This window comes from Buceros rhinoceros, unplaced genomic scaffold (genome assembly GCF_000710305.1).
Source record: "Buceros rhinoceros silvestris isolate BGI_N320 unplaced genomic scaffold, ASM71030v1 scaffold3406, whole genome shotgun sequence".
NCBI lineage: Eukaryota > Metazoa > Chordata > Aves > Bucerotiformes > Bucerotidae > Buceros > Buceros rhinoceros.
The window spans coordinates 17,520-43,609 of NW_010417972.1; the positions used below are offsets into that span (position 1 = coordinate 17,520).

At 38.9% G+C, this 26,090-nt stretch overlaps 1 protein-coding gene across 1 annotated transcript in view; it reads right to left on the reverse strand.

The window, feature by feature from the left end:
* Nucleotides 1-18,833: 18,833 nt before the first annotated feature.
* The window catches only part of AUH (AU RNA binding protein/enoyl-CoA hydratase), a gene marked incomplete at its 5' end in the record, with an annotated part of 76,716 nt that continues 69,459 nt past the window's right edge, over nt 18,834-26,090 (reverse strand). The window contains 4 exons of the mRNA XM_010138347.1: nt 18,834-19,376; nt 20,071-20,118; nt 21,934-21,984; nt 23,606-23,793. Coding sequence (XP_010136649.1) covers nt 19,299-19,376; nt 20,071-20,118; nt 21,934-21,984; nt 23,606-23,793 — 365 coding nt within the window. The remainder of the gene's footprint in view (nt 19,377-20,070; nt 20,119-21,933; nt 21,985-23,605; nt 23,794-26,090) is intronic.

Consider the following 26,090-nt stretch of genomic DNA (forward strand, 5'->3'; position numbering starts at 1 on the left):
GTTGTTTAGTCTGGAGAAAAGGAGCCTGAGGGCAGACCTTCATCACTCTCTACAACTACGTGCAAGGAGATTGTAGTGAGGTAGGTGTCAGACTGTTCTCCCAAGTAACAAGCTATAGGATGAGAGGAAGTGTCCTCAAGTGACTCCAAGGGAGCTTTAGATTTGACATTAGGAAAAACCTCTTTATAGAATGGGTTGTCAAGCACTGGAACAGGCTGCCTGAGGAATTGGTGGAGTTGCTGTCCCTGGAGATATATAAAAGACCTGTAGATGTGTTGCTTAAGGACATGGCTTAGTGATGACCTGGCAGCGCTGGGTCAACATTGAACTTGATGATCTTAAAGGTCTCTTCCAATGTAAACAATTATGTGAAGTCAGAAGACAGAATACCCTAGTCCTGTGAAATGCCAGTGTGACTGTGTGAAGCTGGAAACCTTCAACCTAGGTAACACACACAGAGGGTTTCTGACAAAGAACATGTGTGCCAACCATATGAAACACACTGCTGCTCTAATCCAGCCAGCGTAGGTAAATCAGTTCCTTACCAAAAAGCATCACTGCTGGGCACCCTTCTCCAGCAGATGAGCCTGAGAGGATAATGATGGGAATTACACCAATCATTCTGCCCCAGAGGCTGGGTTGTGCCACACTGGCAGAGCTGCTCAGGAAAGCCGGAATGACTGCTGTCCTGCCTGCATTGGCATTGGTGGACAATGCTAGGCTTGGGAATTACACTAGAGGAGTCACACACAATGTCCAAATTCACTTCCTGGTCATGAAGACACGGCTGAAAAGCCAGATACAAAGGTTGTTCCTTTCCACGATGATGCTTCAGGTATGAGGGTATGAGATATATATATATATCTCATATATATATATACACACACTGGTATATATGTGATTATATGAATTTCATATTAGTGTCTATATTTGATAGAGACATATTAAAGGTACATAAATGTATGTAATACATTCATACATAATTTCACAGAAATACACATTATTCCTTACTGGAATCATTTCAGCCACAAACACGGATATTGCTCACCTGAAGAGTACTTGTGCAGGTTCTTCTGAATTTACTTTGTAAATGCTAGTGCTAAATTTAAGGTATACTGCATTTTTAATGTTGATTATGGCATTTCAGACATAAAAGCCACCAATATTGCTAGAACTACCTAACACTGTGTCCCACAAAACACTTACTGTTCAAACACACCCTTAATTTAACAAGGAAGAAGTATAAACAAGGCCGAAGCACTCTGCACAGGATGCTCTGAATTCTTCAGAGCACTGCTAACTGCTCAAGCAATGCCGCCTGGAGTTGCTTCGGGTGGGGAGAGTTTGCATGCTGACTGGAGCACCGATGACAACAGAGAACCGATACGTAGTTTAAGAAAACTCTGCTTTGCTTGGACACCCAAGAACGAGCACTGTTAGTTTTAGTGCACACCATGAGCACAGATGGGTTTACTTTTTGCTGTGCTAGCCTAAACCAGCAACAGAAATCTAGTAGCATACAGCTACAAACTGGCAGATGAAAAATTTGACCATTTCATAATCTTTGGATTCAACTTTAGCTGTGAGTTCACTATAATTCCAATATGGAATGACTTGGAGAACAAGAGAACGGCAGCAGTCTGTGCTACATACTTTTTAAATAGACATAGACATATGTGCATTGCCTCTGCAGGTAGCTGGTATATGCAATTACATGACAAATTCTAGGATACACACCTCCTTTTTTTCTCATTTTCAAGGATGAAAACTCTGATAATAGAAATAGTTGGTAGCAGAAGGTGTCATCTATTTGACTACTGAAATAATTGACAAGTGCAGCCCTACAAGTGAGTTATAAGAACACTGTAAGAGAAGCCTACTCAGAGAAACGGCAATGAAGGGGGGTGTGCTGGCGCATCATATGTGCTGTAAAACCAAGACCTCTCTCAGCTGCTGCATTTCTAACTCCCTCCAGTCACTCACAGATGAAGTCTGGCTGATTGTCACCTGCAATTGCAAGCAAGTTTTTTATAAAAAAGTCTCTACCAGGAGCTATGGATAACCTGACCAGCCTTCGAGCTTTGTCTCCTTTCCTACTTGGGGGGGGTTGGGGGTGGGGAAGGTGGGGTAGCAGTGGGGAGGCAGGTAAGAGCGAGAAAGAGAGAGAGAGAGAAAGAAAAAAAGAAAGATGTGGTACACCAGGCCTGAAAAACAAACATGTCAGGCATGATATACCAAGTTGTTTTGATCCACCACTGCCAAATGAATATACGCCCTGCATGGTCAGACAGCTGGAAGCTCCTGCCTTCTAAGTGGTCAGTCATATATTGTCTCACAGGTAGCTGAGATATGGAGGCATGTGGAAGAGACTGCAGGAAGAAGAAGGGAGCATGGGGACTCGCAAGATAGCAACAGTTGCAGGAGGTAGATCAGAGACAAGGGAAATATTTGGATGGCGTTAGCTGCCAATTTAAGTCTGTCAAAACCACGGAGAAATTTCAGTTGTGCACTTCTACAGCAAAGTATCTTCTGATGTATTTCACAAGAAGCCTTATTATGTGGAAATAGGTGAATGAGCACAAGCACAGACTATTTCCCAGCACTGCCCTGCAAAAGCAGCATTTACTGTCTCAGGATGACACACATGAATTAAGTCCTGTCAACTCTCTGCACTGAAGCATTAGCCTTCTCTGCATATGCCACACAACAGCAAGCTCGAAAGCATCTTGGGTAACCTGATTGCTAGTGTCGCTTGCTAAAACTCTAGGCCACATCTACACGCCATAAAGACCCCTTTCTCAACAGACACAGCTCAGCTGGAGGAGAAAGATGGCAGCAGAGCACATGTTTTCCCCCAAGCCCCCTTACTACACCTGCCCAAGAAGGGATTTCCTGTCCTGTGAGGGGAATTCCTCCGACTAATACTGAAGTTTCCACTCCACCAAGCTAACAGCCCCGTTCCAGCTCAGCAGGTGGAATTTAGGACAGTAGAATAATGAGAAAGAGATTGTGGACAGTCTCCCCTCGTCCACCGCCCAGAGCTTGCTTTGCCCTCTGAGAATGCTCCCTCTTGGTAGTGCTCCATGGGAGGAAGAGAAGGTGCTGTGGTCCTGTGTTCCACTGGTAGGGATTTTTTTTTTTTTATCACTGTACTGATCTAGAATTCTGCAAGGATTAACAGACACCCCTGAAATGCATTTCAAAAAATCTTAGTTCATACCAGATGAATGTTTCAACTTAAAAGTCTTGAGTGCCCACTGCTGCAATGTGCTACGCATCCCTCTGTTCCGCCAGGCACCATCGTTGTTTTCTAGCAGAGTTTCATGCACTTTGCAGAGAGCCTTTTGTATCTCGTATTCCATCACACATTAGCAAACTGAGAAATAATCCCTGTTCTATAAAAGAATTAGGCCTAAGTATGTATCAAAGCCAGTATTTTGCAAATCCTAAACTCAAGCAAATTCTGACTTCCAGAGACAAAAGAAGTACCATACATTACGATCTTCAGAACAAAAAAAACGCTTAGACCTTGTCTATCTAAGAAGGCGTGTGAAACCTTACTGGATTATATTGAATGCTGCTCTCCAGAATAACACAGAACTCTCTCAGCCTAGATGGTTAGATACCTCGTTCGGGCCCAGACCCCAGCATTAAAACATAGAAACCAGGCAACTCTCCTATCTGCCCTTGAAGTGGCTAAGTCCAACACATGTGCACATCTTCACTCACTGGGTCAAGCTGATATAAAAAATAACAACAGCCACCGCTTTCCTTTTCAGCATAGCTGGAGCTGATATGTGCACTACCCTAGAAGTGGGACCATCAGAAGCCACCACCTTTTTTCCTGCAGAGATGTAACTCTGAATTTGACAGGAAAGCATCCTGGGTGCCTCAGCCTAGAGGGGTGCAAAACCACTGGACTTGCAAATCACTAATGTGGGCATGGAGCATGCATGAACAGAAAAGAGTGACCCTCCGTGGGCAGGAAACCGGGACAACCAATTGAGGGTGCAGAGACCTCCATTTTGGTCACCAAAGCAATCGTATTAGGAACAAGAACCCAAGTCTTTTCTTAACAGTCATGAAAAACAAAAAAAAACCTTACACACTGAAAAAAACTCTCTTGACGCAGAATGGTGTAAGCAGCAATTGTATTATTGCTTTGCAGCAAGGAACAAACAGTGAGAGATAACAATTAACTTGTCTCAGAAGTCAGCAAGCCACTTGCTGTCTAGAGAATGCCTAAGTTTAACACAGCATTCCACTCTGACACCAAACATCTGCTGTCTACCAAAGCCATCTTCTGGACGTGCCATGTCATCTGACCAGGCTTATGACAGTCTTACACACAGCTGCTTCTCCTTCAGAAGAGCTGCTTTCACCCCAGGTTAAGGGGTCCACATAACCCAAATAAGCTTATTCTAATCAACTGTGCTGGCATTTTCTGCTTAGCTTCTGACATTCTTGTTTGTTGAAACTCCTCTGACCTTGGGGCTGTATCCCACGGATCTTGCTTTAATCCACCCCTACATATTTCCATAATGAGGCTCAAATACCCCTATACACCATATACAAACATGCACACAGACAATGTTTTAAATAATTAGTAATTTTCCCTTAAGGGTAAAAATGTTCTGTAACAGTATTTCTTTTTGTTATGAAATAATGTAAACGATCTTGGTGTGGTAATATTTTGTAACACGGCTGTGTTAGGCAATTAAGGCTGTAGGGTTCAGATGGCTTACATGCACCTGGAGATACTGACACACGCTGGAGATTTGGAGCTGTTGAAAAACACTTACATGTTCCCATGCACATAAATATACAAACAGAATGACCTAACCATCATCTGCCTACATCCTTTCACAAAAAAAATACTAGGTACCATTTAGGTCTGTGCAGTTCAATTTCTGCTCATTTCCTGTTCCCTTCAAGTGAAGATCCCTTTGTAAACACACCTTTTTTTTTTTTTTAGGGAGATTTTAGATCTTTTTTTAGACCTGATTTCTTGCCTTCTCTTCTACTAAGACATGTAAACCATGTTGACTTCAGGTAGTTTGTGTCTGGGTCAGTGCAACTCAGTATCTTAAACTTTCATTTTGATTCTTTTCCTCAGATTTCAATTTAAGTCTAATGAGGAAAATGCAGAAATATGAAAAATATTCATGTTTGCAAAGCAAGTCCACCTACCGAGAACAAAAATTTATTTCTTCAGTGACTTTTTTCTTCTCCTTTAAGATCATCTGGATAGAGGTGATGTGAATGACATAACATTCACATGAAAAACAGTTTCTTACGTCATCTTCCTCTTTCTCTAATTCCAACAAAGCCAATGGCTGACTTTGCATAACCAGAAGGTTATCTCAAAATTACTGTGAACCTTGTGGCTGTGCCTAGAGAAGTTAACCATAAGTGGAATTAAACATAAGACTGCTGGTTACCTCAGCACAAACATCACAGTAAAACACATGCCTGTCCTGGCAGGAGCAAGCATTTTTTCACACTTTTCATCATCCCACAGATTCCTTTATCTCAGGTTGCGGGGTAGCAAAACTGTGTAGAAAAGGGAGGCTTTTAATACTCACCAAAAAGTTGGTGTGAGAAGGGAAGTAATCTGTTATTGCAGGAAAAAGACAACAGAAAGATCGATGTTTGGGGGATAAGGAAGATGACAAGAAGGTTCAGGATCAGTCTTACTGAAAAGGTAATACTGGGATAACAGGAACTGAGATCAAAAAATGTCAGCCTGGGCAAGGTAGAGGAGGAGAATTGTTTTGTTGAAACAAAATTTTAGTAGTTCACCATTTTAAAAACTTGAAATTGTTTCTGAAATTAGACTGTTTCCGTATGGTTTCCTTTTTTTCCCTCCAACTCAGTCTGTCCTACCCAGTCCTTGCGTGCTATACAGGGCCAGACCATGGACAGGCCACAGTGCGGTTCCACTGCATGAGCATCCCACAGGCGCAGCTCGCCCTGGTCAATGCACTGAACAACAAACTGACAGCGAAGTATCTACAGGTATACCGTCTCAGATACGACCATCCCTTGAAATGGTGGTCTGTAACCTGCAGCTCTTCCGTGACCCTGGCACACTTTACCCATATGACACCTGTAAAATATGCCTGTCCTTGCAGCAGACTACAGCAGGCTCCTGCTGGAAGGATCTCACACTACATTGTACATCCAGCGCTGATCATCAAGAGGTGGATCTGACCGCTAAAGCTGCAGGTCTGGGCACAGAATCCAGGGACTTTGGCAGACAGGACGCAAGTGTACTGTTCAGTACAGCAGAAGATGTATGTGAGTCTTCTCTCCCCCCTTTCCTTTACAGGACAGCTTGCATGCTCTAGAGCTCATTTTCAGGCATACTTCAGCCAATTTGTTTTCAAGCCCAACTGATTCTACCCTGCAATGCAATGGCTGCCAACATTACTGACAACATATTTATTAAGAGAGGGTTTTTTCAAACTAAGCGTTAAAAGTGACGCTCAGGGGCTTTGAGGGAAGGTCTGCTCTGGAGCATAGGCTGAACTCTGATAACAAGTGCCACGCTGCTTGCTGTAGGCATGAACTGAAAGGCCAAACTGCGGAGCCTAAGTTACCTCTCGAGTCAGTTAAATGGGGTTGATGCTGCCAGCAGGCATGATTTAGCACACTTAAATCTACCTCGATACCTGCAGACAGGAAGTGGGTATTCACTCTACTTCATTAGTAAAATAAAGTCTTAATTTGGAGAATTATTGATCTTGCCAATCTCCAATGAACAATGAGGATTCTTAATACTTCCCAGGATTTGACTCTAGGGAACTGTACCTCAGATACTCAAACGCTGCCAGACAAAACGTTCTGCAGTGAGATCATTAAAATGAAAATCCTACCTCAGAGACCTGATTTTGGTTCAGCTTTCTGCATCTATCATTCTAGGATATGTCCACGTGCTATAGAGGTAACAACTACAACCTTCTTTTACCTAAACCATTATGCCAACAGTTATGCCAAAATGAGCTAACACTGAAAATACTTCTGAAAACACTGTACTGACAGCCTGTTGTTATGTCAACCACCTGTAGGTGCACAGGGAATCCAAAAGACTTTTTCCTTTCTCATTCAGGAACTGGCAAACCACACTTTTAATGGAAGAAATTATTTTAAAGCAAACATAAGACCGTATTTGGCTAAGATGCATTACCAGTGCCCTTTTTTCTGCATGAGTAACTCTCATTTTTGTTTTCATAATTATAGAAAATGGCCTGGCTTTTAATGTCTGTTCCAGCAGAGCTGAAGATGTTGATTTCAAACTCATTCAGACTTTAAAGTCTAATTCATGTAGTTGATCCACAACATTATCTGGAGTGCAGGTCTCATCAATTTGATAAAGTGTCTTTATAACAACAGATGATAATTTGTTGATACTTAAAGCTTTAAATGGACTCCATTACCAAACCGCTTAAAATGGTTTCTGGAAAAAACAGCCAAACAAACCAAACCAAACCAACCCCCAGCCCCCACCCCAGAACCCAAACCAACATAAAACCCCCACACACAAGTGTTCTGACACTTTAACCCAAAGAAATTGCTGACAGATTTGTTTTCAGCCCAGCAGAGTAAAGAGCTGACAACATATTTTTGCTGAATATGGTAACTTGGGTCTATTTTTAGGATTTTTTTTTTTTTTTTTTTTTTTTTTTTTTTTTTTTTTTTTTTTTGAAGTACACCAAAATAGCAGTGGGCTTAAAAATCACCATCTGCTTCTAGCAAAGAAATAATTCTCTGAAGAATAGATAATAGGCATAAAAATCCCAGCCCCAACTTGTACGTTCTCCATAGCAAGGCTGAAAGTCACAACTGTGTACTTCTTGTAAGCACTGTCTACTTCATACAACAGCAGTGCAGGGTCGTAACACCCCCGTAAGTGTTCAGTATACCTATCAGTTATTAATTCATCAGCATAAACTGTTCACATTTCTGTGAGAACGACTGATTGGCAAGTGCTATTGCTATCTTTTTTATGATTTAGAATAGCCTAAAGCTGATGGCATCTAGGACACAATGCAGGCTCTCCCCCTTTCTTATTTTAACTTGCACTTTGTTAAGGTGGGAAAGAATTCTGATTTGTAGGGAAGGTTGTTTTTTGTTTTTTCGTTAAATGCCCGTTACAGCTATTCTGCAATTAGGATTTGCAAATGCATGTAAAGAAATCTGACCTGGTTCACATCCAGCTCCTTTGGATACTGATATCAATGAATCACTGCCTCAGTTCAAGGAGATGTCCCAGGACCTGGGCGCTTGCTCTTTGGCTGAAGCCTGTCACCACCACTTCTCAATTCTCAGTAGAGTCTATTCCCTTGACTCCTAGAATGACTGACTGCACAAGATAAAACCTGCCCCCACAGACATCCTCTATGCTCTACCTATGCATCAAGAGCGTTAGGACATAAAGCAATACTATTACTTCCAGTCAGTCCCCACCCTTGTATCTTCTGCACCCTTCCACAATGTAAATTGTGCTTGAAAGAGGTAGAGGAGGGCGATCCATTAGTTTCCTTTAAGCAGCTTGATAGAAGACAAAGGCTTCAGCTAGCATCCCCTTCCCACACCACTTACCTGTGGTTAGATGGCACACACCTCTCTCCCTCTCATCAGCAGGGGATGTCTTGGGCAGTAGGAGCAGAGATTGCTTGAAAGGATGGGCAGAAGGTGGCAAAAGCCAAAGAGGGGGAGAAAGCAGGTTTTGCTACCATGAGCACTGGTGCAACTGCGTTCACTTGTTCTGTGATTTCAGTAAACATGACAAATTTTGAATTGTAGTAATTTCAGTTTAAAACATTTCAAGGTTTTTGAACCACAGAACTGCAGTTAACTTTATAGTATAATTTTCGAGAAAGGCACTGTGGCTTTTTTCTCCCCCATGAAACACCATGCAAAACCAATCTCTTTTTCAGACATTAAGATAAAATCATCTGAAGATAGAAAATAAGATAAACCACAGCAAGATGCCTCAAACAACAAAAAAGTAAATAAGGGAGGTGGTGGGTTTGACAACTCCAGTGTTCTCTGGGCCTTTTCAAAGGGGACCCTCTTCCCTGAAGAACAGTTGCAGAAAAAAAGAACAGACTACACATAGCCAAGATTCCTAGTGATCTCACTGGGAATTACACATTTATTTGGAAAGAATTAAACGAATAAGGTTACGGACTTGAGACATGATCCAAATTCCATTATGTAAATGGAAAAATGGAAAAGAAACTTTTGTTGTCTTAAAAGGCAATTGAATTTAGCCTTTAGTTCCTGGTTAATGAGATACTAGTAAATACGGAATACTGCAGAGGATGCAATCAAGGGGAGATGCTGCTTTGGGTTGGGTTTTTTAATTACTATTTTAAATACTTATCTAGGTTGTGATTTACTCAGATTTACCATTGTTAGACTCTCCATCCTACTGACTAAAATGGCAAGGGGATCCAAAGGCCAGTTGTACCATCCTTAATGAATGAATGGAAATGGGGCATATCACAGATTCTAAACGCGTAATTAGTGTCTAAGGGAGAGCAAAGAGAGCTATGTAAGCTGCACGTGATCCATTGGTTAGTCCAGGCAACATATACCTTTCTTCACAATAATGTATGGTTACTGCTGTTACTAAGGATATTGGTTGGTTTGAATCAAACACTTCATAGATTCTGCTTTCTTTTACAGTCCAGATGCTTTTCTAGTTTGTTTTACCCCACTGAAGTTGCTTGTGTTAGTGCATGGAACCACCTAAAGAGGCCCCAAATACGCAAAATTATCTCACAAAGAGGTCCTCCTACCACTGCTAAGCAATACTTAGGGCAACTGGGCTCATACTCTGCACGCATGTCCCAGCACCCGAACTCAACCCCAGGATAAAGGAATAACCTTTTGTGCTGCAAGGTTCTGGAAACTGTCAGCTTTTGCTGGACCCAGAATGAGTTCAAGGAGCTCAGCAACTGAGTTTGCACAGCAGGTGCTTTCTAGCAGCGTACCAGGAACGTGAGATTTTTGTTTCTTCTCTCAAGTCATAGGTAAACACAGGGGACTACAAATAATGTTTAATTTCAGGAGAGGAACATATCCATTTTGATCTGCTGGTTTTATTTAAAATTAATAAATTCAGACCATGTATAAACTATCCAGTCATATCCTGTAAAGGTTTAAACTAACATCTCTTCCCTTTTTATCTTAAAAGTGTCTGAAATGAACTGGTTGCTAAAGAAACCTGATATAATTGTGACAGAGTGTTTTGAAACCCTTAGTGGAGTTCATCTGAAACCTCAGCATAACAAGTGGCCTCTTATCTGCGTACTATTCCAGGAAGAAATGCATGGCATTTCGTCATCACAGCTGAAAGACTAGCTGGCTCTGCACGTAGGCTAAGCGAGAATAAGAGCCCTCAGCTATAATGAGGGCACGCTGGCAGCTAATGCTTAGTCAGAGGCTGTTTCCTTTAGCCTTTGCTACTGCTTGTAGGAGTTGGAATGCAGGAAAGAGCAGAAATTAAAGAGAACACACCAAAGGGCAATGTTTACTTTCTTTAGTTGTTTTCAGTGAAGATTACTTCTGAAGAAACGGCACACATGCATTAACGTGGCGACATGCTAAACCATCCCCCCTATTGTAAGGAATTTAAGTAGCTTTATTTAATGTGACTGTTCATTACTTACAGGAGAGAGAATCATAAAAAGCAGATGTCATTTTTTTAGTCTGACATTTAAAGGCAAATTAGTAAGCAGAAGTTTAATATAGCTGTTTCCTTCTGAAAACTGATCTTGAATTTCCAAACAGGCAAACTAACTTTCTCCTTAACAAAGCTGTTGAAACACAGATAACTGGTGGCAATTGACATTACTTCAAAACCAAGAATGAATTTTAATGTGTGGAGGAATATGGTGAGGAACATTTCTTTTTATAGGCTTTTCCTCTTTTGTACATCTTTAAGATGATAACATCTGTGATGCAGTGTCATCATGCATTTTAACATAAGAATCTTCAAAATTTGAACACAGAATGATCAATCAATAGAATAAGAAAATGTTAAATGTGAATGTGTAGCAATGTTCAGACTGTAAGTTTGCAAGTTGCTTCGCTCAGGACCACATTTTGCTCTCTTCACTCTGCCTGCAGAAAAACTGGCAATCGTTGAGAACGAACTCCGCTATAACCACCCCGATTTAAGCACACAACTACGGCACTATATTGAACACACTGGACTGAGTCATTTTACACACATGCAGTTGCTGGTCTAAATAAGGGCTAGATTTGACTTGTTCTGTTTAACTCACTGGCTGAACACTGAAAATAGTTGGCAGAGAGTTTTCACAGGAAATTCAAACTTACACAAGCAGAGGAAAAACATTGCAAATGAGATGTTGCTGTGTGCAAAAATTCATGTTGGGTAAAACTTTAAACCCTAAAAATAAATCTTGTTTTCAGTTCTCACAAATAGGCTTTTCTATCCCACTCCGAAGGTTTAAAGCAGTTGTTAATCATGTACTGTATGCAGTACTAAGCAGGAAAGTGTTCAGTTATTTCTGAAACACGTTATTTTAAGGCTATATTTGAATCTTCCATATTTATGTGATGAGAGTTATGTCACAAAGTTAATCATTCCCAGGATGCTAGCATTCAGGGTAATGAAAAACTTCTTGTGCAAGCAGTCATTAATCAGTGAGTATAAGATTGCATAATGCTTTCTGAAGCATGTGTTATGTGATCAGAGTACAAGGCTGCATAATACAGCAAAGTGTTTATGCCATATGCTGACCTTTTCTAAAGCAGAAATGGAGCCATGTGATGTGCCGCTCCTGCCAGCAGTTGCTTATTGCCAATAATTAAGTTTGATGATAAGAAGTAACGCAAACTTGTATTGCTTTAGAGTTCTAAAAGGAAGAAGCTTTGAAGTTTTTGGCACTGTAAAGCACAAAGATGGCCAACTTGGCTTGGATACACTATGGTTGTCCATTACAGGCACCGCCCATCAAAACTGGAATCAAGTGCCCTGCTCAAGTGGTTACTGGCATTTGTGTAAAGGAAAACATGTGTATCGTTATAGGACTGCTGTTTTATCCAGAAGAGCATAAAGGTCAGAGGAACAAAGTAGCCAAAAGCATGCTTGGTACCTCAAATCTCAGAACATCACAATAACATTTGATGTTCTTGTGCAATAGTGCTAGTAAGCAGCTATTACTTAATCTCCTACCAGTATTACACAAAAGTGTACTTGCGAAATACCTCAGATAAATATGCTGTAATTATATGAAATATAAAAACATGTATAGGACAAAATGTTTTTGTAACTTTAAACACAAATACCTGTGGGGATGTGGTTTTAGTGAGCTATTTTAACAATGGAAACAATGCTTTAAAAGCTCCTAGGAAAAACCTTAGAACTATGTGCTGGAAGCAGAGTGGACACACAGACATACATGTGATATACTATGCGTATATACACACAAAGTGTTACAGGATCAAAAGTTTATCCTGTATGCATTTACGCTGTGCTTCTGTCGGCAGAATCAGGCTGCAGAGCTGGAATAACCAGCTTCATATAACTGCTTCAGCACAGCAACCATTCCTGTAGCACAGACACGCCACTGCTGCTCCTACACCATCTCCTCCCAGATCTGCTCCTTCTACCTCGCTGATGACAGCTGGCTATTTGGGGGAGCTGGTACAGAAAGGGGTAGTGAGGCTCCAGAAGTATTACCACGTATGAACAGCAACTCTGCTCCCTCACAGGATCTACGATCTGTCACCAGTGGCTAAAGGGATTTCTGACATCCCTCATTGATTTTAAGGAAGTATTTTCAAGCTTAACACATAATCCTAAAGAGCAGAGCAGCCTAGCAGTGCAGTCACGAACACACGCAACTAAGATTACCTCTATGCAGGGACTTAGAGCCCAAGTCCAAAATCTAGATTCTCAAAATTCCTCCTGAGATTTTGCTTCAGAAGTCACGGTCCTGATGACATTAGGCAATGGCAGTTAGACAGTGCTCCATTTAAGGCCTTTCAGGCTTTATTAATTAAACCTTCTACAGCTAAGGAGTCTGACTCATTAGGCACCTGTGTACTTGGCAGACAGCACTCCACATGGTACAAAGGAGACACTGGGGACAAGAGAAACGCAAGCAGGATTCTCATCCTTGCTTCAGCACCTGTTTAAAAAACCAGTGTGATCCTTGCTGCATGAGGGACTGCAAGACAGACCTTCCGTCTCTAAATTAATAGGTGAATGGTCATTACCTCTGATTCTCAATAAATTAACTTGTAGAGTATGTAAAGCAGCAAAGTTTCATCAGGAATGACTGAGAGCATCCAGGGACCATGTCACGCCTGTAGGAATGTTTGGACAATTAAGTGAAAGGGAAGAACAGGAACTGAGTTGCTCTTGTGTTTCACAAGTCCTTCACCTTCAGCAATTAGATTGAGGGGCTGCAGCGCATCCTCTTAACTTTTTCAAAAAAGGACTGATTTCAGCTCAGATTTGGAAAAAGAGGTAAGAATCAAAAATTGAGAGGAATTTTATTTCACACAAAGCAGAAGAAAACCTTCTCCATGTGCTCATTTATAAACCAGTAATGTAGGCAGAACCCTCTCATTATGCCAGTTTTACGGCTCCTACCTCCTTCCGCCTAGTCCAGGAATCATGTTTGGATGTTACGATCTTTACTAGTCATTAGGATATAGAACTCAGATGCTTTAACCAACCGATACAGAAAAATCCACTTTGAGGACCTGCTCATGCAAATATTAGACATCACCATGCTGAGGTGGACTGTGGCTTAAAACCCACAGCCTGAGTACACTCTGCAAATCATCTTCCATCCTTCCCAGACCCTCTTCTTAGAAGCGTGATCCCTGCCTCTCTCTTCCTTTCACCACTATTTGGAAGAGAAGGCTGGGGAAAAGATGAAAACTATCAGACAAAACGAACCACAGACTGAGTGGTCACTAGCTGCGGATACTTACAAAAAACAGTTCAGTTACAGACCAGCTTTGGAGACAACATTCCCAGTACTATAAACATACTACACAAAAGATGCAGTCAGACTCTTTCCACACAAGCATACAGACATATTATTAACATTTACATGTAATGACAACACAACCTTCACAGCTCTATCCTTACAATTAAAATTTTAAACTCTGTCTTTCCAAGCTGCATGAAAAAGACACATTTTTTAAAATCTGTGCAACCCGGCATCAGATTTTTTAACATGTTAGGAAGAATTGAGCCAAAGATGATATCACGAATTCCCTTATGCTTAAGGGAAAATGTTAAATCAATTAGCAGTTGCTAGAATAAAGAAGCAATGATTTGATGTGCAAGTTCCTTAAAAATAACAAACTTTTCACGTTCTTCTGAAAGTGGTTATATTATGCAACAAAACTGCAACATATTCTCATGTCTTTAATGTTACCAAAACTATTAGCATATGGTTCAGAAATTATAATCAGAGTAGCAGTCATTAGCCAGAGCTTTGAAGGGTTTATAAACATACATGTACAGATTATGCCTTAGAGGGTTAATGTACTATTTTGAACTCAAGTATTGCAATAGAACTTAGCTTTGACACAGAACACTCACACGCTCTGTAATAAATTCTTTTAACATACTTCGTATTTCTTCCCATGTGAATGAGTGTCCTTGGCAGAATTATCTACTAGATAAAATGTGAAGATGAAATCTAAGTCTAGACTTATGTAAGAGGAGTGGAGACTGATTTTATAATCTATGACAGTTGTTGATTAATGAGCTGCTCATGATTGCTGTAGGCCTGTCCAAACTGCATAAGAAAATGATACTACAGGACTGGGAGGGCTGTGCTATCTGGATGCCACACCTCTGTTGAAACTTAGAACTCATTTTGATTTCTGATACGTTTATTCTAGCCTTGAACTACCAGATGTGCATGACCAAATACACGGTGACATAGGCGTGTCCCTTCCCTACTACACTGCTGCTCCTGGGGCCGAATTTCAGTGTTAACACCACTTTCTACACTGGCCATTTCTGGCAGTGGTGGTACACGCTGTGTGGGGTTCAAGGTTTTTGCTGGTGGTGCTCTTGCACGAACAAATTCAAAACTTCCTGGGGTAGAACAGTACTATCACATTCTGACAATCTGAAGAATTTTATTTATATGTACACATACGCATATACACATATATATGCGTGCATATGACATGACACTACACAGACGTACACGTTATGATGAGTACATTGCATACACAATGTATATTCTGCGTAACTAAGGAAATTTCTATTCAACTCTGTTCCAAGGTTGAAACTGAACATGACTTAAATCTACAATAAAAAAGCTATGTTAACTCATCTTCAGTGATAGTATGATCATTTCTGATTACATCTTCCAAACTATTTAGGAAAACTTAAAACTTTCCTAACTTTCCTTATAAAATATCAATGTTCATATATGCGTGCATATGACATGACACTACACAGACGTACACGTTATGATGAGTACATTGCATACACAATGTATATTCTGCGTAACTAAGGAAATTTCTATTCAACTCTGTTCCAAGGTTGAAACTGAACATGACTTAAATCTACAATAAAAAAGCTATGTTAACTCATCTTCAGTGATAATATGATCATTTCTGATTACATCTTCCTAACTTTCCTTATAAAATATCAATGTTCTCAAAGTCAAAACAACCCAAATTCTTAAAAAATTGTTCCCTTACTCTGGTGTCCAAGCTCCAGACTCAGAGAAAACAAAAGCCAACAGAAAGACGAGGCACAAAGAGAAAAACTAGTGTTCGTAATCCTTTAAAATACACAAGAGGATTTCAGTACCTTTAGCTGAATGCATTACTCCTTGTGGTTTATCTGCTTGCAATTATTCTTTTTCTCATTTTTGGAGCTAGTTGTCTTTCCACAAGTGTGCAGAAAAAGAACATCTTAAAATAACCAGATCATCATGTTCATTATCACACCTTCAGTACAGACTGTATCAGCCTCACTAGACAATGAAGACCTGTGGCTTTTCAGCATCATCACCAGGTGCAAGAACAAGGCTAAAATCCCACAAATGAGACATGAAAGGACATCTTGTTCAATGTACACCACACAAAGTACCAATGGTTTTCAATTATACTTTTAAAAACTGCAAATAAACCCATTTTCTAGTCTCCGTAGATAACTTCTCAGGGATTTGCTTGCATGAAAAAGCAATGAAACTAAACCTAACTTGGTGATAAATTAGAGATGTTTCAATTACTCTTTTCACTTTGCATCTATGAGTTGTTTTTTGGTACACACTAGTATCAAACTCCTTACTTTACCCCCTAACTCTCCCAAAACCAGATTCCAAGTAGCATGATATTCTGCCCTTTGATGTGTTGGAGAGACCAGTTATTCTTTGTTCTGTTCAACAAATCTAATTATGGTTAAATGTATCAAAGTGCAATGACTGAGGAAAACACGAAACAGCTGCAAATTATACATCCTGGTGCTTACTATTCCAAATCCAGCTGGTTGAAAGCAGTTCTAGAGAAGCATTGACATGAATCTTGGTAAGGACTATGAGTAATTGCATGTAGACTAACAGAACTGCAACAATTTGGCAAAAACGGCTCTGCAAATCTCACAGACATGTTCCACAGAACAACATCCTCCAGGTGCCCTTAACTGCATCATTACACAACCTCACAACAATTAAAACACCACATTTCTTCACAGCAGCTGAGATACTTAAAAGCACTGAACCAACTCAAGCCATTCAAACAATTCTGAAAACTTTGTCCAGAAATTCAGTAAAACTAGTAAGAATGTGAGTTACTTCCGTAATACTAAAAACACAAATACTTCCATAGATAAAAGGCTGAAATTATATGTGTTATCGAGAGTAACACGTTGATTTCTGCATGAAACTGAGAATTTCTAGGCAATTTAGTAAGTCGAACTTGCACTTACACTGTTGAGAGGCAATCAGCTGAAGGTAATGGACCTACCTGTATTATAACTTTTCAATACCCAACTCAGTGGAGAAGTGCAGAACTCACTATTCACCTGAGCTCAGCAGGAGCAGGAAAAAAAGTTGCTTATACCTAGGGACCATAAGATAACCTTTCAGGAAACCAGCAGGGACCAGGGCTCACTCACCCATGAGGAACTGTGGAGAAAAGCACAGCTTTTCCAGGAACTGAAAGAGCTGAGCCTAAGCACTTGAAAGAAGATTTACCAGATCATAACTTTTTTAAGGAAAATCAGCCTTTGTAAAAATACTTCTGCTACAAATCTCCCACTTGTGGAAGCAGAATTCTAATACTGCTATTAATCACAAGCACTGCACCCATAACACATAACTTAATAACACAGACAGTTAAGTGATTAACACATATTTTGCTAAAATATTGTTCTTTTAGAACTATTTCAGTATCACTAAAAAGTATCTTTAAAAATTTTCCTACTGGTACTCACTTTGTAATAATATTCAAACTGTTGACTTCAAAGAAGGGACTCAAATTGCTACAATTTGACAGTATCTTCTCCTGAGAAAAGGAATGGAGAGACTACTGTGACAGCAAGATTATTTTCTGAGATCAAAACTCCTAGTTAAAGGCATGAATCTACACAGGCCTACACTGCAGTATTTAAAGTTATTAGATTTTTTTTAAAATAGAATTCACAGAAGCTACTTAATCAGTGCTTCCTAGAAAAAGAGGCAGCTCAATAATCAGACTGTATATCAAAGTTATGAAACAGAAAACCATCAGCATAGACGTAATATTTTTTCTTCTATTAACATAATTATTTCCTACTCAGTAAAAATGAAAATGACATGTTAGCATTTCAAAAACACAAGAAAATGACCCTCTAGGCTTTTTATGACTATCAAAACAAGCACCGGTACTTTATTTGCAAATTATTGTGCACAAAATGATCGACTCAGCAGGTTTACCAGTCAACAAAGTGTGTGCTCTACTGGTTATAATCAATTTACATGTAATGATATGTCTAAATATGAATTTAAATGAGCTCTAGTCATTTCATGTTGATCAGTTGCTTCATCACCATAGATATGGAGAGTGACCATAGTTAATGTTGCAGAAACAGCAGAGCATGCACGAGTTTCATGAGCCAGTGGTACCCAAACATGAAGAAATTCGTTTTCATACAAAAAACCAGCCTCTGACTGCTAAACCATGTTTATTTTCCAGCCAAGATAACAAAAATACTTTCCAAGAGGTTATGTCCAGGCATTTGCTGCATATGCCATGTGCACAGCAAATAAACAGCATGAATCACAACAGTTTTATCACCTTGTAACCTACTGGATTACTCTTTCAGTGTACGAAAAGAACCCTGAGGCCGCCACAGAATAAAGAACATTTCAGTATTATCCCCATTGTATATAAATATACATTATTAGGCCTGCAAAAGGAATACTCTGGAGATTAAAAGAATTCTAGTTTAACAGCACATTAGTCGCATCCCTGCACAACAATCTTAACTACAATCATCAAAAATCTAAAATAACTGGGACAACAGTTAAATAAAGTTCTTCCACAGAAGACAGTGCCGATCAGATGATAAGTTGGAAGAATGCAAGACTAAGACAGGTTTAACATACAAGAATGCCTAATTAAAGGCTGGCCTCAAAAATGTCTTCATTTACTACAATTAAACGAATATAATAGCAATGACTTCATTAAAAGGACACCATTATGTGCTAAAGTGAATTTCATTTCACTTAGAATACTGTAAATCAGATAACTAAAGCTTAACATTTTCCAAACAATAATCCTTTTTATTTCCCTTAGCTTTATTAATAATGTACACATTAAGGTAGAATACTCAAATATAATTTTGAATGACCTACATATTCATTTTAATGTCGATTTGGTACAACTTCTTATTTTTGGTGTTCAGTAGTCACTTTTGTTTTGATAAAATGATACAGCAGATTGATACTTAACATCACATACAGGTTTTGTCTATATAAAGATTTGCAGAGCTTTTTCAATTATGGAATGGTATGTTTCGCACACATGGAAGTTTAAAAATGCTGCATGAACCTGTGACCTTGCCAATACACAGATCAGCCTTCAGAAACTGTAATGAGCATGAGTTGACACACATTTCTATCTGGGCCCAGTACAAGTATGGACGCATTCAAAATGTTGTAACATCAGGATGATTTGCTTTTACTTTGGTGGTTTTGATATTCCTGGTGAGGATGCAAAGTGCACCTAAATGGTCCTCATCATAGTACATTAACCCCACTGTACTTTAAAGGCATCAGCTTCTTTTATTCCCCTTTGTAGCGAGGAGGTCTCTTCTCCTTAAATGCAAGAAGACCTTCAATTCTGTCTTTAGTTGGAATAGTCTGCAATGAGGAGAGTAACAATTCATTACTGACACCAGAAAACGTATCAAGAAAAATATTTTCATAGAAATCCTAGTTCGTCAATGCATCCAACATGCAACATATAACAGAAAAATGAAAAATAAAATACCAGTCAGATACAGGAACATACCAGACACTTCTAAGGCTGTTATCACAATATAAGGTTGAGAAACATCTGGGAGAAAAAGGAGTAACTTTTCTCCAGTCAGATGACTGTGAGAAACTCTTCAGAGTTTGAGTTTTTGGTGGGATTTTGGTTTTTATTTTGGGTTTTTTAGGGGGGCTGGAGTGGTATTAATCATATCACCATGTGTTTTAAATAAGCATCTAATGCTGATGCTTCTACTCCCATCATCCATGATCAAAACCTTGTCTGAAAGTCCAAGAACATATAAATTCAAACACATCATTCTCACGTTTTGCTGGCAAACAGGTTTGTGCAGTGCTTCACCACTTTCACCCTAACAGTCGTGGCAGGGAGATGTTTTTGTCACAAACTACAACTCCTTCCTTAAATTCCTTACAAAAACAAAGTAGAAGGAAGGTCTAAATACAACGTCAAAATATTTGTAGAAGAAATCATAAAGCAATTTCTAGTTGAATTTCTGCATGTTTCATAACAGGCACCATCAAAGCCTATTTCCTGTGTTCATTCCTGTAATCAGTTACATACCTGGGCGTAACAAGCTTCTTCGATTGCTAAACCTGTTACTAAGTCGACCTGAAGAAAAGAATACAATGTTTTTTAAAAACATATTTTTGTCTATTTAACACATATTATTTACTGGCAGCTAGCTTAAGCACTGTGTTTCTATATGCCACGTACTAAAACACTTCTGCAAAGCTGTTCTACGCTACTTTAACAGAGCAATGCTACACTGCTGTGAGGGGAGAGTAGTCAGCATTTCTGTACCAGTTTCCTTATTTGGTGTTACAATTAATACGTAATACATTGTCAAAACAATGTATGTTCTACACTACAAATCATCTGGACCAAAAAGCATTAGCTACTCGCACATCTGTAATCATTTCATTGACTATAGGGGAGAAGATTTAGTGTACTGCACAATAATTTTCATTCTGAAAAAAGTTACTTTCAAAATGTCATAAAAGAACATGATGCCATGCCACAAAATAAACATAAATTCAAGTTTGAAGGGATCTAAAATGAAAAAAAAAAAGAGGCCAATGGCCATCCTGCATCATTACCTAGTTTTAACAACACTTTTTTCTCTGGGAGCTGGTCTGAACCACTGAAAAGGCTGAATTTTCCCCTCACTACATCAATGCCTGTCTTAACCATTAGCTGCGGCACAACTTACCAGCTCTCCACACAGCCACTGAAAGAACTGTGGCTGTGCACCACAAGCAATTTGTCAAGGGGAGATAAGCTCTAGGACAGGTTACCAAAAAGAGCCATGAAATCTCTGCCATGGAATGTTTGTAACAACAGCTTGAATGAACATTTGCCTTGATTGGTTTTGATACAGTAGATCTTGTCTTGGGGCCTCAAGACTGAACTAGATGTTTACTCAGAATCTTTCTAACACTAATTTTACAAACATTACAACTTTGAGCTTTCAGTCCACTACTTCTGGTAGCTAGATAATTTAGCCTGTAGCATTCTGAACCTCATGTACCACTGAAATAAATCTTGAATTACTCCATTACTTGCTGGGGAAACCTGACAAACCCTCTCTTCACACAACAGCATCTGAGTTTGGTTCTCCAGCTAAAACTTAGCGGTTGGTGGTGGTATATTTTGCTGAAAATTGTATCACTGGTTGCTTTTGAGACTTTAAGAAAAAAAGGATGATTCTTAAATTTGTCTTCTTGGATTGAGATGTTGCATGTGCTGTGATGCCCTTTCCCTTATCCCAGGCTGAACTATAAGGTATCCTGGTGCGGAGGTCATGCATGTGCTTAACTTTAAATATTAATAGTCCTGTTGAGGTCAGCAAGATAATTCACAAGCCTGAAGTAAAACACATGTCCGGACGTGTGCATGGCTGGATTTTAACAAGCTTTAGAGCTAAGTCAAGAGTGTTCCAGAAGAAGTGGCAATCAGAATCAAATATGAAATCAGACTCCACATAAAATTTTAACACTAACCTCTATTAAACTATTAAAAATAATAACATGCCTTTTGGCCTTTAATTTCATTAGTTCCTAAAAACTGAGAGCACTGACAGACTTTACCGAGCATGACTTTGAGGTTTTCTTCTGCCCAGCTTTGAAATACAACTTGTTCTTAGTAGTTTATGTTTACTTTCTAGTATTAATAATTAGCAGAGTGCATTAATCCTGGACAGACATAAGGTTACTAAGCCTTGTAACAGAAATAAGCATCAACTCTAGTCTCAGGAGTCTGAGACATAAAAAAATTGCATTTCATCTTTTAAAAGTTTTGACAAAATAAGATTTTGAAAGACTACACACTGAGAAAGTAAAAACAGTTCTAGAACAAAAAATCACCACAGTAGACCTTTTGCCAGCCTAACTTCTGCTTTTTCTTACAAAATGTATAGATCCTTACCTCCATTCCCTGATTGATGGCCAGTTTTGCAACCCTCATTGCTACTGGTCCCTAAAATGAAAGAAAAAGCTTATTTAGATAGGCAATGAAGAAGTCTATACAGCAGTGTTCTTATATTGGGACATTCTAGACTTTGGACTTGTATTAAATACACGGTAAACAGGTCAAATATCCTAAATTTCATCACTGTAATAGATGTGTAGTTCCAAACTGGTAGTTTCAATAATGAAAAAAGTGAAAGCACACCGTTTAAAATAAAATAAAACTAGTTAAAGCAACACATTTGATTAATGTTTCAAAGAAGATGAGCTTGTCCACTTTTGTCAAATTTCCTCACTCAATTTCCTTCAAGACAAGGCTCCGAACAGCCACCTTAAGAGTCATCATTTTAGGCCTTCTCAAAGACAATCTTAGGTCCCTATTATCACACAAGGAAGACACATGAAAAGATGTGACTATGAAATAAACCAAACTGATGCAGCTTCAAACCTAAAGACGCTACTGCAAAGGCTGCATTGGTCAAGAGATGACAATCTTCCATGAGCTACTGAGGTCCCCATTGAGCAGAGAGAGGGATTTCCACCCTCCTCTTCCAGTGAGCCACAGAACAGTGGGAACCACCTCAGGCCTGTGTCTATTCATCAGCATCAGCTTCTGAATGTTCAGACACTGCTTTAGAGAAGTGGCCTGCTGCTTTAGGAAAAGGCAAATGCTTTTGAGCTGTTTCCAATGCAAAGCTTAACTATAACTCGACCTTCCAGAATCACTGTATGTTAAAATTTCTACTTTATTTTTAATGTGTGTCTTTCTCTGAAAGTGTTCAAGACACAAATAACCCATTTTAAATGCCATATATAATCTACAACATTTTCCATTTTTGATTGAAAATTTTAGCCCTTACACTTCTGATCTAATGTGGTGGGTCACTAATTACCCTCTTCTTCTGCCTATGAATTTGCTACCTGAGACCCTTCACTTGAAAAGCAGGTTTATCAAAAGCTTCAAACTCACATTCTTACTCTGAACAAACAGCTTCCAGTCTATGGCAACAGGGGAACAGGAAGCAATTAGCTAACACAAAGGCTCCTGTAAGGGTCATACTTAAATACCTTTCTGAAGTTTTCAAGTTCTAAAGCACAGGAATTCAGCAAATCCCATTTAAATTCTCTTAGGAAGTCGCTTTGAATGATAATACAAGCATGATTCTTTCATCCAGCTTATACACAAAGGACAGAAAGAAAACTTTCCACTAGCAAATGGATTTTGCTTTAACACCGAAATTACATTTAGGGTTGTTTTCAAAATAGCAGTTACACTGAGATATGTCCACTGTCATATGGACCTTTCTGCCTCTCTTCTGAAGTGTCCAATAGAAATAGAGTAACACACTGAGACATTACTAAAAAAAACCTCATATACAATTTTTTTGTTTAAAACTTGAAAGCCGAAAAACCCAATACGAATATGAGGTCTGACAGAGGCTTTTTGCTTCACTATGAAATAATAACCAAATAACACCACTCAATACACAAGAGAGAAAACTTCTGGTTGCTCTCACATAATTAGAATGGCTTTTTCATTCATAACTTCATGACAGTTTTTCTTAATACATCTGGTTCTTTATTAATGTTTGGTGAAAGCTAAGAGCTCAAATAAAAATTATTCTTTTTACCTGAGGTAAAAATTCTCTTGCCAGAGCTAATGCTCTTCTGTATGCAGCATCCCCTGCTTCATTCTGTTCTACCACATGGCTAATCAATCCTATTGATTTTGCTTCCTCACCATCTACAATACGTGCAGCGAAGATTAGCTCTTTTGCCAAAGACACTCCAATTGTGCGAGGTAATCTCTGGGTCCCCCCTAAAGTTTGGAAAAAGAGAAAATGCAAGTATTAATTTCCCATCCATTTATAACTATAAATGTAGATGCCCTGTTCAGTTCAACCATTTTCATTTTTAATTCCATAAACGATTATATGAACATACAGAAATTAAACTATTATACAAAGGCATTCCTAAATGAATTCTTCAGTTTTGAAACTACATCTAAAATGAAAGACATGTAAATAACTGAAAAGAGTAGCATTAATAACGATTCTGCCCAACTACAGACAAGTTACGATATTCGCATTAGCCGAAAGTTGAAGAAAAACTACTTGTCAGTAATTTACCATATCCGAAAACTCTGCTTCTTTTTAACAGTCTGTATATTTTTACGTCATTAATCACTGCAATATGAACACTTTTGAAGAACTATACTCAAAAATAATATATACTATAACAAGACTATAGTCCATGTTAAAACCATTAGACATGGTCTTTAAAAAGCCATGGTTTCGTCTCTTCTTACCTCCATGTTACTGTTGAAATCTTAAAGCTTGGTTACAAGAACTAGGGAAGGACAATGGCAGGTGTGGAACAGCAGGGAAAAGCACCTTAATTTAGCTTTTCTTAGTACATTAGAACTCCTTTGGAATACCAGCATTTCCAGGTTAATAAGCAATAACTATGTTAACCAGACATGTCAAGACCGCTTGACATGTCAAGATCGCTTGACATGTCAAGATCGCTTGACATTGATCACTTGACAATTAACTTTCCAGAATTCACAAACCACGAGAATGTGGGAATAATCATTATCAAAGCTGAAGAAGTAAACTCAAGTCACAGAAGTGTATCTTTGTATGAATTAAAACAGTGGAAATGTCCTTTATTCAGGAGAAAGGATTTTGAAAATATTCAAGGTCTACTGTTTTGACATGGATTTGGAACAAATATTCAATTGATATAGACAGTCTGTAAGTAAAGATTTATTTTCAAATAGCTATTTCTGCAAGAGCATGCTAATACATTCAAATATAAACACATGTATATATGCAGGAGGAATAGTTATAGGAGGTGTTCAAAGGGAGGTAGCACAACACTGGGCAAGTATGTGTTCTATAAACAGATGAATTTCCACTAGTAATGGTGGACTAAGCCAGTATTTTATTGAAGCCATTCAGTTCTCTTACTGATGGTTCCTGAAAATAATTTAAATACATCTCTGAGGTAAACAAACTGACTAGAAGCAAATGAAAAGTTGTTGTGATTCAATGATTCAGCTTTCAACTATTGTTTGCTATGAATAACACGCTTTGGTTCTACTGCATTCCTTTCCATAAAACCAGACCTGCCTTTGAACACATTACATCATGCAAAAATGCAGAAGGTTTGGGGGGATTTCTGCCTTATGCCTTTCTAGAACATTACAAAACCATGATCTGTACCAAAACTGAGGTATAAATTCTGTGCTGACACTGGAGGAATTAAAAAATGCTTACACTTGTAACATTCAAAATAAAATGTAGTAGAACAACATCATTAGCAAATACAAATGATGTGATATTCTCTATGGTCCTACTACTCCGAGAGGATTTTAGCAAGACTGTCCTAATGGTCAAGTGCAACAGGAACAGCAAGAGACCTACTGTTCATTAAATTCTGCTAGTAGTACAGCTCAGCCAGTGATAGTGCTAGGGGGAAAATCTTACTAACAGCATAATTTAGAGACAGCCCCTACACTCTACGGCATCTTCATGAAAGGGGCAAGGGAGACTAAAACAAAAACCCTTGAAAAATAATACAAACCCTAAAGTCCAAGCCTTCCTATTAGCCTTGGCTACCTCACTGGTGAGATTCACAGAGAATGACTAAAGCTGAAGCTATCAACCTTTATATCAGCACTACATACCATAAAAATGTGAGCAGTGTTTTCAAGAGGCTTGCTGCTTCTGTTACTGCTCTGCACCACCATCACCACAAACACACATTTACTGGCTTTATGTTTTAAATACTGAACATGTCTCTTAATTTCTCACCATACGAAGCTGTCACGCCCTAATCAACGATTATCCTTATACACATTTGAAACATACATAAGACCTAAGAAATTTCTACCCTGTTTCTCTTTAAGAATAGTTTGGACATAAATTATTCCTTTCACCATAGTAATGGAATCCAGAAAAGCATCAAGTTCGGCTTGTGACTAAAGAAAACTATTAGTCCAAATCATAAGACCTGAAACCATATGAAGCTGAATCTCCTGCTTCTTCCTTGCTTGCTATGCCCAGTATTTTTTTCTACTTAATTCTCTCCCCTTCCTTTACTGCTTTATCT